The 13338-nt window shown below is 49.1% G+C and overlaps 1 protein-coding gene across 3 annotated transcripts in view; it reads right to left on the bottom strand.

Annotated features, from left to right (window-relative positions):
- TBC1D22A (TBC1 domain family, member 22A) overlaps positions 1-13338 on the bottom strand; it is a 472727-nt gene that overhangs the window by 334871 nt on the left and 124518 nt on the right. For all 3 annotated transcript variants that reach the window (XM_011984056.1, XM_011984058.1, XM_011984057.1), the window contains one exon: positions 12829-12899. In XM_011984056.1, the coding sequence (XP_011839446.1) occupies positions 12829-12899 (71 nt within the window). The remainder of the gene's footprint in view (positions 1-12828; positions 12900-13338) is intronic.

Raw genomic sequence — 13338 nt, 5'->3', positions numbered from 1 at the left:
TATAGCTAATGCATGGAGTCCCTGTTAGAAGTGAGAAATAAAAAGGCTTGCATCCTACCTGAGCTTGGCATTCTGAAATCTGACACAGAGAGGAGCATAAATTGGGAAAAATGAAACACACACAGCGAAGTTCAGCCAGCTCCACACAACGCAAGCGCCACTCCTGACAGCACTGAGGAAGCGGCCCGGGCCTGCGTCCCCAGCCTCCCGGTGCAGGCCCTCTCCACTCAGCCAGATGAGAGTCCCACAGGCTCTGCAGCAGGTGGGCCCAAGGTTCTTCTACAGCAGGGCTGCAAGATTAAACAAGCCCTTCTCTAGAGGTCTCATACACCAGAAAGGATTCCAAAGTCTGAACAGTCTAACAGCAACCACGCACACACACACACACACACATACATGTATACATGCATGCACATATACACATACGTGTGTATGTACCGTCACTTATGCAAATGTGCCATCTTCAAAGACTCATGGGCCTGTGGCAGCCGCAGCACCAGTACGTAAAGGGGACCTGAAGTCAGAAAGGGCCAGGCAGCACAAGGAGGTCATGAAGAGCCTGATTCCTGGGCCAGACTGCCTGGGATTTCATGTTTTCTGTTGCCTTATTTCTACTTTTTAACTTGACATTATTGACAATATATAGTTGTCCCTAAGTATTGGAATTTTGGAATACCAAAATTCTTTTTTTTTTTTTTTTTTTGAGACAGAGTCTCGCTCTGTCACCCAGGCTGGAGTGCAGTGGCCGGATCTCAGCTCACTGCAAGCTCTGCCTCCCGGGTTTACACCATTCTTCTGCCTCAGCCTCCCGAGGAGCTGGGACTACAGGTGCCCGCCACCTCACCCAGCTAGTTTTTTGTATTTTTTTAGTAGAGACGGGGTTTCACCGGGTTAGCCAGGACGGTCTCGATCTCCTGATCTCGTGATCCGCCCGTCTTGGCCTCCCAAAGTGCTGGGATTACAGGCTTGAGCCACCGCGCCCAGCCAAGAATACCAAAATTCTTAGCTATGCAAGACCCTTATATAAAATGCTGCAGTATTTGCGTGTAACCTATGCACATCTGCCTGAATAAATAATCTCTAGATGACTTATGACACCTGACACAAGGTAAATGCTACGTAAGTAATTGTTATAATACTGTTGTTTTTTATTTATATTATCTTTTGTTGCACTGTTACTTTTTTTTTTTTTTTTTTTGAGACAGTCTTGCTCTGTCACCAGGCTGGAGTGCAGTGGCATGATCTTGGTTCCCCACAACGTCCGCCCCCCAGGTTCAAGTGATTCTCCTGCCTCAGCCTCCCGAGTAGCTGGGATTGCAGGCACCCACCACCATGCCCAGCTAATTTTTGTATTTTTAGTAGAGACAGGGTTTCATCATGTTGTCCAGGATGGTCTCGATCTCTTGACCTCGTTCTTCACCCGCCTCGGCCTCCCAAAGTGCCGGGATTACAGGCGTGAGCCACCACGCCCGGCCTTTTTTTTCCAAGTATTTTCGATGCACAATTGGTTGAATCTGCAGATGCAAAACCCCCAGATATAAATGGCCAATTCTAATTTATAAAATAAGATGCGCTCATTTTAAGCAATCAGTTTGGTGGCTTTTGACAAGGGCTTCCAGCTATGTAACTACTACTCCAAGGAAGATACACACTTCCATCCCCCTGCCCCCATAGACTTCCCAGTACCCTCTGCAATCCATCCCAACCCTGGCCGGCGAGGTGCTCACCTCCTCACTGTGCATGGCTGACGCTGCCCTAGGACTCCCCAGAAATGCAGTCACTCAGGACCTGCGCTTTGTGTGAGCTTTTCCTTCACTCGGCAGCACAGCGCCTTCCGAGACGGATCCAAGTTACATGAATCAGCTGTGATTTCCTTTTTCTAGCTGCATCCCTTGAATTGATCCGCCAGTTTGTTAAAGATTCACCTGTCAATGAGCATTTGGGTTGTTTCCAGTTGGGGGTTTGTTATATTCCTGCACAGGATTTTCGTGGGCAGAAGCTTTGGGTTTTCATGGTTAAATACCTAGGAGTCGAGTTACTGAGCCATAACACTGGGATATGCTTAGTTTTCTAAGAAACCGTGAGCTCTTTTTCCAAAGAAATTACTCTCCTTTACATTCTCACCAGCAATGTATGAGAATTCCAGATGCTACATAGCCTTCCCAACACCTGGTATTGTGAATCCAACTATCAGCCATGCTTTTGGGTGTGGTTTTAATTTCGTTTCCATCATGATTAATGATAAAGAAGAGAGATTTCATGGAGCCATCGCATCTCTTCTTTAGCGAAGTATCTGTTCAAATCTTTGGCCCAGCTTTTACCCAGCTTGTGTGTCAACTTATTACTGAGCTCGATGAGCTCTGTACACACTCTAGATACAAATCTCTCTTTTCTTTGTATGTACTGTCATTCCTCTCCCTAGCCTATGGCTTGCTTTTATGTCTCAAACAGATAAGGTCTTAAAGTTTCATGAAGTCCAGTTGATAGTTTTTCTTTTATAATTAGTGTTCTTGTATCTTATCTAAAAAAGATTTTCAGCCAGATGCAGTGGCTCACGCCCATAATCCCAGCACTTTGGGAGGCTGAGGCGGGCAGATCACGAGGTCAGGAGTTCGAGACCAGCCTGGCCATTATGGTGAAATCCGTCTCTATCAAAAACCAGCCAGTTTTTAGTAGAAATCCGTCTCTACTAAAAACCAGTCTCTACTAGCCAGGTGTGCTGATGCGTGCCTGTAATCCCAGGTACTCAGGAGGCTGTGGCAGGAGAATCACTTGAACCCGGGAGGGAGAAGTTACAGTGAGCCGAGATCATGCCACTGCACTCCAGCCTGGGTGACAGAGCAAGACTCCGTCTCAAAAAAAAAAGAAAAAGTTTTTCTCCTTGTTTTTTTTCCTGGCAGTCTTACTGCTGTGCCTGGCCACGTCTTTCTCATCCCTCAAGTGTCTCCAGTGGTCACTTCTCCCATGAGGTCTGACCAGGCTCCTGGTCAGTAGTCACTTTTCCCACGAGGCAGGGCTGGTCATCCAGCCCTCCAGCAGCCTCTAGGAGGAAGTTCACTCAGGACCAGCCCCTCATGGTGCCAACCAGATGGCGGGCACACAAGCTTTCACGGGGTGAATCACATATGAACGAGTGACTGCATGAACAAATACATCCCGGATGGCGCTTTCTGCCTTTGAAAGTGCTTCCACATCTGTAGTAGACATCACTGTGTTAGCCACCAAACAACTACTCATCCTTGCTGGAACAGAGCCCTGAAGCTGCTCTGGGTGCCATATCTCCCTCTGCCCAACCCTTGCGGTCCGGATGAGGAGCCTCTTCCTTCAGGAGAGGTCTCCACCGGGCTAAGCTACACGGCTAAGCCATCCCCCAGTCACCATGACTGACAGTTCGGGGGTGGAGAGGTGGCCCAACACGGGGATAGGAGCCAAGCCAGGGCTTTCCTTGGCTGCTGCTGTGAACAAAAGTGAATGTGGAAAGTGTGGAGTTGCAGCGGCCACCCTCAGACGGGAGGGGAGAATCACAAGCTGCAGGTCCATCAGGAAAAGCTGACCTGAAGGAGAGCGGGACTCAGAGTCCAGGCCTCGAGCATGAAGCCAGACTTCAGCTGTGCGAGCACTGGCCTTCCTTCCATTCTCAAGTTTCCACTGGCCTCTATTCTACATTATAAATTACACTCAGGCACACTCGTGTTAACACATTAGGATCACACCACTGAAACTTCTTTTTAATAAATGCTTACTGAAGTACAGCATTCTTATATAAACGCATACCCCAAAATCGTGTGTGAATTATCACAAACTGAACACACCTGTCAACACCACCCAGGTAAAAGTCAGACCATCACCGTCTTAGCAGGCCTCTCAGTCACCGTCCCTTACCTCCTCCCCTCCTAAGTGGCATTTTTTCTGTCTGGTTGTTTGCATTCAGCGTTACACTTGAAAACTCATTCACGTTATAACGCGTCACAGTAGTTCCTTCCTCCACTGCTGCGTAACACGGCCGTGCGTGAAATCCATTCTGTTAACACACATTTGTGCTGTTTCCAGTTTTTGCTTTAAAATTTCTTGAAGCTCCCTTTTACGGTACATGCTACGCATTTCTGTTAAGTGTATACCTGGGAGTGGGCCTGCTAGGTTTGCATACCTCTGAAAGACTTTGCTAAAGGATTTTCAAAGTGATTCTACTCCCGTCAGAAGTGTATGCAAATTCCCAATGTCCTACATCCTTGCCAACACTTGACACTGGAACCTTTTCGCATCAGCCTTTCAGATGGCTTTGCAGTGGTAGCTATCAAGCTCCATTTCGTTTTCATCTGAATTTCCCAGGAGACAAAGGGATGCCGTTGGGTGTCTGCATCTGTGAAGTGTGAGTACAGATGTATTAGTCTCTCCTGTGAGGCCATCTGCCTCCTCCTTTCTGACTCACAGGCGTTCATATCTAGATAGTACACATGTGAGCCCTGCTGTAAACAGCCTCCTTCTGTGACTTGCCTTTTCACCTTATTAATGACGTCTTTGATGAAGAGAAGTTCCTAACTTTAATGTAGCCCAGTTTATGAATCTTTTATGACTGGTCCTTTCCCTTTAAAATCATGACCATATTCCCACTGTCATGAAGTCCTGTTCTACAACAGGAATCAGCAAACTAAGGCCCATCACCTATTTCTGTAAATAAAATTTTGCTGGACAGGGCACAGCCCATCTGTGTATGTGCTGTGTGTGGCTGCTTTTGCCCTATCGCAGCAGAGTGGAGTGGCTACAAGAGACCACACGGTCCACAGGCTCAAATATTTACTATCTAGGCCTTAACTGAAAACATTTGCCCACCCTGTTCTAAAACATCCATCTGGTAGGCGACACTGGCTTCCATCATACGCACTTCTATGTCACCTTTCCCCAGTTTGTGAGTATTTTGATTATTTCTAATTGTCCAGTATTCTAAAACATACATCAGCTAAAAATGTCAATTACTTCCTGAAGTAAACTTCCTACAATGAACTTTTAGCTCAGAGGAATACCGGATACCTTCAAGGTTCATCATGCGTGATTTCCAAGTAGCCCTGGCAGAAAGGGCAGTGGGTCACAACCCAACAGCCTGGTTACACGCGTGTCAAACGCATCCCCAACCCAATGGGAGGAGGTGCCGGAGGGGAGAACACTCTCTCCAGAAAACAATCGCTCGGTGAATTACGGTATTCTGGAGAGGGGCACAGAACAGTCTAGCTGCCAAGATGCACTCCAGAGGGAGACACTCAGAGTCCTCATGATGGAGCAAAGGTGTGGCCATTATTCCCATCTGGCATCTATTTTCCCATAAAATGAGGCAACAGTAGTATTCCAAAGAGCGTATTGCTTTGCATGATTCTAACACTGACTGGCCAGGCGTGGTGGCTCACGCCTGTAATTCCAGCACTTTGGGAGGCCAAGGTGGGCACGAGGTCAGGAGATCAAAACCATCCTGGCTAACACGGTGAAACCCCATCTCTAATAAAAATACAAAAAATTAGCCAGGCATGGTGGCGGGTGCCTGTAGTCCCAGCTACTCGGGAAGTTGAGGCAGTAGAATCGCGTGAACCTGGGAGGCGGAGCTTGCAGTGAGCTGAGATCACACCACTGCACTCCAGCCTGGGTGACAGAGCGAGACTCCGCTCCAAAAACAAAAGCAAAAAAATTCTAACAATGACAAAAAGAATAACCAGCCCCGAGTATGCACGGAAGTGCCAGGCATGGTCCTGCAGTGCCTTCCGGGTGGTTAACGTCCCCCCCACCTGAGCACCTCCAGAATCAGGCCTCTTTCACTGGGATGTGCTGGCGGATTGCCAGACGCAGAGCTCCTTCTGTTGGGCATCCAGCCCTGCCCCCAGTGATGGGAAGGCATAAAATTACAAGGCCGGGGTGACGGCCAGACCTGAGTGAAACCAGCTTCTACTTCAAGTTAAAGTCAGCTTCACAGATAACCCTCTCAGAGTCAAGGGCTTCATCCAGACCCATCTTCACCTCATTGTTATTTCAAGCCTGTCTGTCTCTTGGCAATAACAATTACAGAAGATTACTTCCTTTTCTTTGTCCCAAAATTGCCATACCCGTAGGTGAACTAAGGAAGGGCTGGGTCCTCACCAGGCTTCGTGCTTCACACAGTGCTGCTTTAATCCCACTAATCACAGAAGGCTGTTACTGTCCCTATCTACAGACAAGGAGACGGGCTCAGGAAATGTGGTTAACATGCCCAGAGTCACACGGACACAAAGGCAAACTGAAGCCAAGCCCCAGCTCCTGACCTGAGGTCCCACACTGCTCAGGAGAGCCATGTGATCCCAAGTCTCCAAAGACCTGGGGACAAATCCGCAGGCTGAGAGCCGCCCACAGATACACACACAACAACATTCATTCACCCAGCCCCAGCCACTCTCCCACCCGCTGCTCAGCCCTGGATATAGAGACGCTGAAGACTCGCCAGGCTCATGGGGGACTGTCCATCAGTGGGTGGACACAGACCCCACGGTCCTTTCTCTACACTCTGGCCACAGAGACCCTGTGAAAATCCCATCATTTTAACACCACCACCCTGAAAAACTTCCAATTGCTTCTAATCATGCTCAGCATAAAAGCCCAAGCCCTGCCTAGGCTGACGGTTCCTGCGGGCCTGGCCCTTCCTGCTTCTCTGACCAAGAGGCCGACACTCATCACTCACCGTGGCCCCTCCCACTTTTACTATGCTGCTTAAATATTCCTTAAATGCCACACCTCTTCTGCCTCGGTGCCTCTCTCTGAACGTACCGTTCCTCTGCTGGGACCAATTTCACCTAGAACAGGGGTCAGCGAACTGACCACCAGCCAATCCTGCCCACCGACTTTTGTAAGTAAAGTGTTATGGGAACACAGCTGTGTGACTTCCTCCATACGGATTCCCTGTGGCTGCTCTGGGCCACGGTGGCAGAGCTGAGCTGCAACAGACCACAGGGGTCACCGAGCCCAGGCTGTTGACTGGCTGCCCTTTCGAGGACAGCCACTGTCCGCTGCTCTCAGTCTGTGCAGGGCCGGCAGCGCCTTTCCACAAGAGCACCCTCTCAGTCTCCACCTCCCCGGCTGCGGGAGGAGCCCACGGTACTGCTTCCTGTTACCTACTGTTCTCCCTCCTCATCACCTGTGGGCACTACTCCCCAATGGGGAACACAGTGAGGGAACAGGTAAGCCCTCTCCAAAGAATGAACCAGACAGGAATGCACCCCCAGGCGCCTGCACAGCTGCCTCCCAAGCTCCTCTAAGTCCTCACTCAAAGTCAGCTCCTCAGTGTGGCCCACCCTGACCGCTACCCACCTGCTTCAACAGTCCCTTCCCCTCCTCAGCCCTCACCATCCCACCAAGCTGATCCCAGGCCTTTCCCCAAGCACTCCTCACCTTCCACAGCACATCAAATCTACTTCTCGGTGTAATGTTTGTCTTCTCCCACCAAAATGTGAGGTCCACAAGGGCGGAATGTTCGTCCGAGGGCTTGGAACGCTGTTTGCCCCACAAGGGACCCTCAGTCCTTTCTCGCTGAGTGCACAAGTGATCACGACGTGCAGCGATTCTGTCAGACCCAAAGGGGGCCACGGCCCTGACACTTGGGGAGAAAGACGCGTGCACTCACTTGGGACAAGTAAGAACAAGCACACACTTCTGGGTTTGGTTTTGATAGTAGAGAAGACAGAGGTGGGGAGAGACAGAGCACGGAGGACACAGGGAAATGTGTGTGGGTTGGCCCGGGGCAAGGTCGGAAACAGCCTGGCCAATGATGGGGGTGAAGCCATGTGCAGCTGCCAGGAGAGAGAGGCCTGCGTGCCAGGGAAGGAGCCCGGCCTTCAACACAGGGCAGGGTGGGCCACCAGGGGTGGTCAGCGAGGCCGTGGTGTAGGCAGCCTGACATCAACTGCATTCAGTGGCCACAAAGTGGGCTCTCAGAAACACTTCCCACTCCCCAAATTTTAAACTTAACTTGAAACACAAATTCTAAAAGGCAAGTACGTCATGATCAGAACACAGGCAATAAAAACCCTACGTAAGCTCCTGACACTCCCATCCCTACAGGAAAACACATATGCAAGTTTGAGGCCTTTCAATAATTAAGCAAGACTAGAAATTATGCAAATGAAATACATTCAAGTATGCAATGAATTTTAAATGACAGAACTACAGAAAACTTAATTGCTGTATTAGCATGCTATAAAAACACTAATCATAAATGTAAAACAATGCATGCATATACTTATATCTAAATTGTCCCGGTGACACCAAAATCAAATTGTTCCCTCCCACTGTGTTCATATGCAAACCTACCTCAATACACTGCAGAAAGAAAGATAATACTGGAGCTTCACTCATCATTTTTAACCATTAGACTCACTAATGCAAATGTTCAATGTTTAATTAGTTTTTGTGCCATGTTTCTGAAATACTTATTTTAAAAAGAGCCAGAAATATGATTCTCGATAGCAGTAATTTTTAAAAAGTTACTACCCTGCTTGCATAAAATGTAAACATTAAGTAGTATTACTTGTGGCTGAACGGTATGTTCTAGACTAGATGTTAGTTTTTCAAAAAAGACAAGTCATGTTTCTCATCGTTCTTCATTGAAGTGGCACTGCCCACTCATCAATTAAAAATAAGGCTACTAGAATCATGTTAATTACAAATCATAAACACAATGAAAAAGAGTCATTAGTGTGCCAGACCGTGAAATAGGTTCCCATTCAAGCACAGCTTTGGTTATCTGCCTTTTTAAGCTGGACAAATGATAAATTCTCAATTCTGGGTGTAACTGTTAACCTCTGGATCCTGGACGGACTCTCGGACTGGGATAAACCCCTCCCATCTTACCCTACTCACCCGAGCCCTCCCAGACGACATGCTCATGGCTCTCAGCGAGTCTCACTCAGCCTCTCTCCTCCCACGCGGGCCTCCAACGCCCCAGGCGGGTTCTCCTGCCCAGGTTCCTCAGCCCAGGTGTGTGCTGCCTGCAGTGGCAGGCATAGCGCATAACTTTCAATGACCTGCTTCCCAGGTGGCTCATGTATACCCCACCCTGTCCCACTGGAGCCTGAGTGTCCTAGAGCAGCCGTCTCCAACCCTGGGCACACATGAGAACCCCCAAGAACCCAGGTAACAGGATTTCCTGAGCTCCCCAGGTGATACTAACATGTGACCAGAATGGAAACCCACAGGTGAAGAGGGCAGGCCTGAACCTCCCGCACCCTCGCCTCCCATCCCCCGCCTAGCCGCAGGGTGGCACTCTGTGGACTGCATGGTTCGCAGCATGCCGGAGTCAGTCAACAGCCTGGCGCCTGAGTCCACCCTAGAGATTCCAATTTGCTTCATGGGCCCGGACACAAGGATTGGGAAAAGCTCCCAGGACAGTTGAACTGGAAGCCAGGGTATTCAGGGAATGATACAGAGGCATCCTTGATTGGGGAGACCCCTTCCCTGCTGAGTTCCCAGTCCCCACCATTGTCCCAGATGTTCTTGTAACCCCAGCACCTGCAGAGGGCCTGGCTGAGGGCAGATGTGTGAGCAACATGTGCTGACTCGGGGATGGGTGACTGGCATCGTGCACTGTGCTCCCCAAATCTCTACTCTTACAGAAGGCCCAGAGCCACGGTGCAGCATGACAGCCTGGAGAGCTGGATGGCATCAGTGCTCACCAACAAGCTGGATGGCATCAGCGCTCACCAACACAGGGCATGGAGCGTGGCAAATGCACAGTGAGCACTTGTTCCCGGAAAAAGAACCAACACTTGCTCCCTACTCTAGTTGCGAGAGTCCTCTTACCCCACCCCTGTAGCCTTTGGCCCCTCAACTCCCTTCCCTGTCGCTTCCCAGTTCTTCCTGTCCCAGCTCTAGTCCCCTCCCAAGAGCCCGCCAGGAGCAGCCTCCCCTTACACCAGCACTGCTCCTCCAAGCCAGACACTGGGCAAGAACAGCCGGGTCCCGGAGTTGCCTGCCCACACGCCTGTCCGCAAGAACCTCTGAATGCATGGTCTGATGCAGGGCAAGCGCTCAGCCAGGGACAGACACAGGGCAGCAGTGCACTGGGAGCACGGGAATAAGATCCTGAGAGAATGGGCTCTGTCTCCATGTGGCCTAGGTCTCTTGGGGCTGGAGAGGGTAAGAGAAAAAGACAGACCATCTACCATCTGTTCTGCGGGTCCCAGGGGGACAACTTGGTCTTCTTCCCTGCCTGCTATTTCCCAGCACCGGACACAGTGCCTAAAACACAGAGTGCTCAATAAATGCTAATGGATGAATGAATGGATGAATGCAATGGATTAATGGAATGAATGAATAGAATGGATGAAAGAATGAACCAACCAATGGCTCTTTCAAGGCTTTTCTCTTCCAGAAACACAGGCTCACCACTCCCCGCTTAAATCCTTCAGGATAAAACCCAAGCAATGGGGCGAGATAGGGAAGGCAGTAGGGCACCTGTCACCTGTCCTCCTCTTGGGCCCCTCTACCCCAGCCTATGTTCCTGCTTGTCCCACCCCAACTGTGTGCCCCAGCTCTTACAGCCTCCCCACTTCCCACTAGCAGACAGAACACTAACATCCCTTTTGAGACGTCACGTAAGATGCCACCTTCCCCAAGAAGACTTACCTGGCATCCTCATGAACCCTTTCTTAGCATCCTACACTTGCAAGGACAAGCTTTGCTCCCTGACCTAACATTTATTTTCTACTCATCTGTCAATCCAAGCCCAGAGAGGGCCAAGAACCACCATGTTCATCTCTGTGCCTTGTGACTGCAAGACTCCACATCCTCCCCTCCTTCCCCACCTGCCATGGCCTTGCAGATCCCAGGTGTGAAGTTCCCTCCTAGCAGAAGCTGACCCTCAGCACCAAACTGCCCCCACGCTGTGGTACTCCTCCACCCCCTGGTTCATACTTGTGTCCTGTCCAACCTACAGTATGTAGTCCCGGCCTCCACCACCACTGTCCCACCACAGGTCTGCAGCACCCGACCTCCTCCTAATGGCAGGCTAGTGTCTAATTCATCTCCATCTCCCAAGCAAAGGACCCTGCAAGGAATGATGGCTAAAGGACTGCATGTGTCTTTCCTTTCATACGACAAAGCCCTGAGAATGCTCAGGCTTTCTCTTATGAAAGGAAAATACTTGGGCCCCCAAGATCACTAAAAAACTCAAGCTGGAAACTGCTCAGGGCAAACCTGCCTCCCATTCTATTCAAAGTCACTCCTCTGCTCACTGAGACAGATGCACATCTGATTTGCTTCCTTTGGACAGGTTTATCAGAAACTCAAAAGAATGTAACCATTCGTGGATCACCTATCGGTGACCTGGAAGCTCCCTCGCCACTTTTTACATGTTTTGATCAATGTCTCGTGTCTCCCTAAGTGTATAAAACCAAGCTGTGCCCTGACCACTATGGGCACGTGTCGCCAGGACCTCCTGAGGCTGTGTCACCAGTGCACCCTCAACCTTGGCAAGACAAACTTTCTAAACCAACTGAGACCGTCTCAGATTTCCTGGGTTCACACACTCTCACTTGCCTCACCGGCATTCCTGGCTCAGACTCCGCCTGCACCCGCCTGCCCTCCTGTCCACAACCAGCAAAGTGGGGCTGTCTGTCACCTCCCCCTCTGCTCCTCTGTCCCCTGAAACCAGAGTGTCCATTTCCACATCAGCCCCTATGCTACACACATTAGGGGAGTGGAACCATAACCCGCGGAGGCTGAGAACTAGAAGAGAAAGAACAGTACAAAATAACTCACGTGAGACTTCCCACCTAGACACGGCACATCCTTAACAAACAGAAAATCATCAAAACTTCCTACAAACTAACCTGAGAAGTTTGCAACCTACCTGAGGGGACATTTAGAAAACTGGATATAAACTGGAAAACTAGGTTAAAATATAAAAGCACAAAACCAAAACGTAAGCAATCGCAGCAAGTCTAATTTTAATTGCAAGGAATATTTAATTAATAAATATTCACTGTTCAGAGCTGCATCTGCATTTAGGATTATGAGGTACTAAGCTGTAAATTTATTAAGACTCATTAGCCAGGAAGAGTCTTTTAAATACTAAAAGTCAGACCCAATTTAGAGTAAACACTTAGAGCACACTATTGACTTAGCTCCAAAAATAATGAAAAAGGAAAAGAGAAGAAAACTGTCTATAACCAGTTCTGAAATGGTCCGCAGGGCCAAACTCACTTGCAATGGTAAGCCCGAGCTAAGAGTACGAGGGCGTGCTGATGGTCACCACCGCCTACCCCAACCTTTCCCAAAGCGCTTCCAGACAGGCAGCTCAGCGCTAGAGCTGAGGCAGCTGGAACTCCACACTCCACCCAAGAAACACAAACCGCTTCTCTCATCCATTTTCTTCTTTTCCTAACAACACTACTAATACTTACAAAAAAAAAAAAAAAAAAAACCCTTGGTCAAACATATGTCCTTGTTTTCAGCATATCTCAAACAAATTGAAAACATATTTCCCTGTTGCAACTCCTCAGAGTTGAAATAACCATCTATGCTGAAACCTTTCTATATCACAGGCTGGAACATACAAAGATTTTCTAATAATAAAATCCGAGGAAAAAATACCGTTCTGGTAATTATGATCTATCTTTGCTTTCTGCCAGTCCTGTCAAACCAAGCTTAAAATTAAGCAAAGAATGGAAAATGTCAGTTTAGCCATAGCAAAGGCCTTTATCACTGCAACAAAGCCAGGGCAAACCCGTGGGCAGTGGCTGTCAGGCCCTACTCAGGCCAGATGCCTGCAGTCCCTGTGCACAGGAAGGAGGCGCTGATGGGCGGCGCGGTGGGACTTACTGAGAGGAGCTTCCACGTCATTGGACGCACTGGCTTAGGGATTCCGGACCAGCTCAACTTCCGTAATTCCTCTGTTGATGAAAAAAGAGACAAGGAGAAATAAGATTTACAAAAGTTAGCAAACCTCCCCAGTGCTTTAACACATTCCACCTGTTTTATTAGGAGGCAATGAGCCCCGTCAACAAATTAAACTAAATGATCAACATTTCAGATACCAATTGATTTCAGTATCTCAGAGAAGGTAAGTGACCATTCTACTCAAACCAAGCTACCGGTCACCTGTTTACAACAGAATCCGAGTACATGTCTGCAAAAGGCATCCCCAGTGTCCCTGCAGCTACCCTGGGACAGGTGAGGCTCCATGACCCCTTCCCTCCTTCAACCAGGGAAGTCCAGAGAACACCAGCCTCCTTCACTCCCACCTCCTCCTCTCTCTCTGCCTCCCACCTCCTTCTCTCTCTCTCTCTCTCCCACCTCCTTCTCTCTCTCTGCCTCCCACCTCCTTCTCTC

Source organism: Mandrillus leucophaeus, unplaced genomic scaffold, assembly GCF_000951045.1.
Source record: "Mandrillus leucophaeus isolate KB7577 unplaced genomic scaffold, Mleu.le_1.0 Scaffold26, whole genome shotgun sequence".
Classification (NCBI taxonomy): Eukaryota; Metazoa; Chordata; class Mammalia; order Primates; family Cercopithecidae; genus Mandrillus; species Mandrillus leucophaeus.
This window is presented reverse-complemented; position numbering and strand designations above follow the sequence as displayed.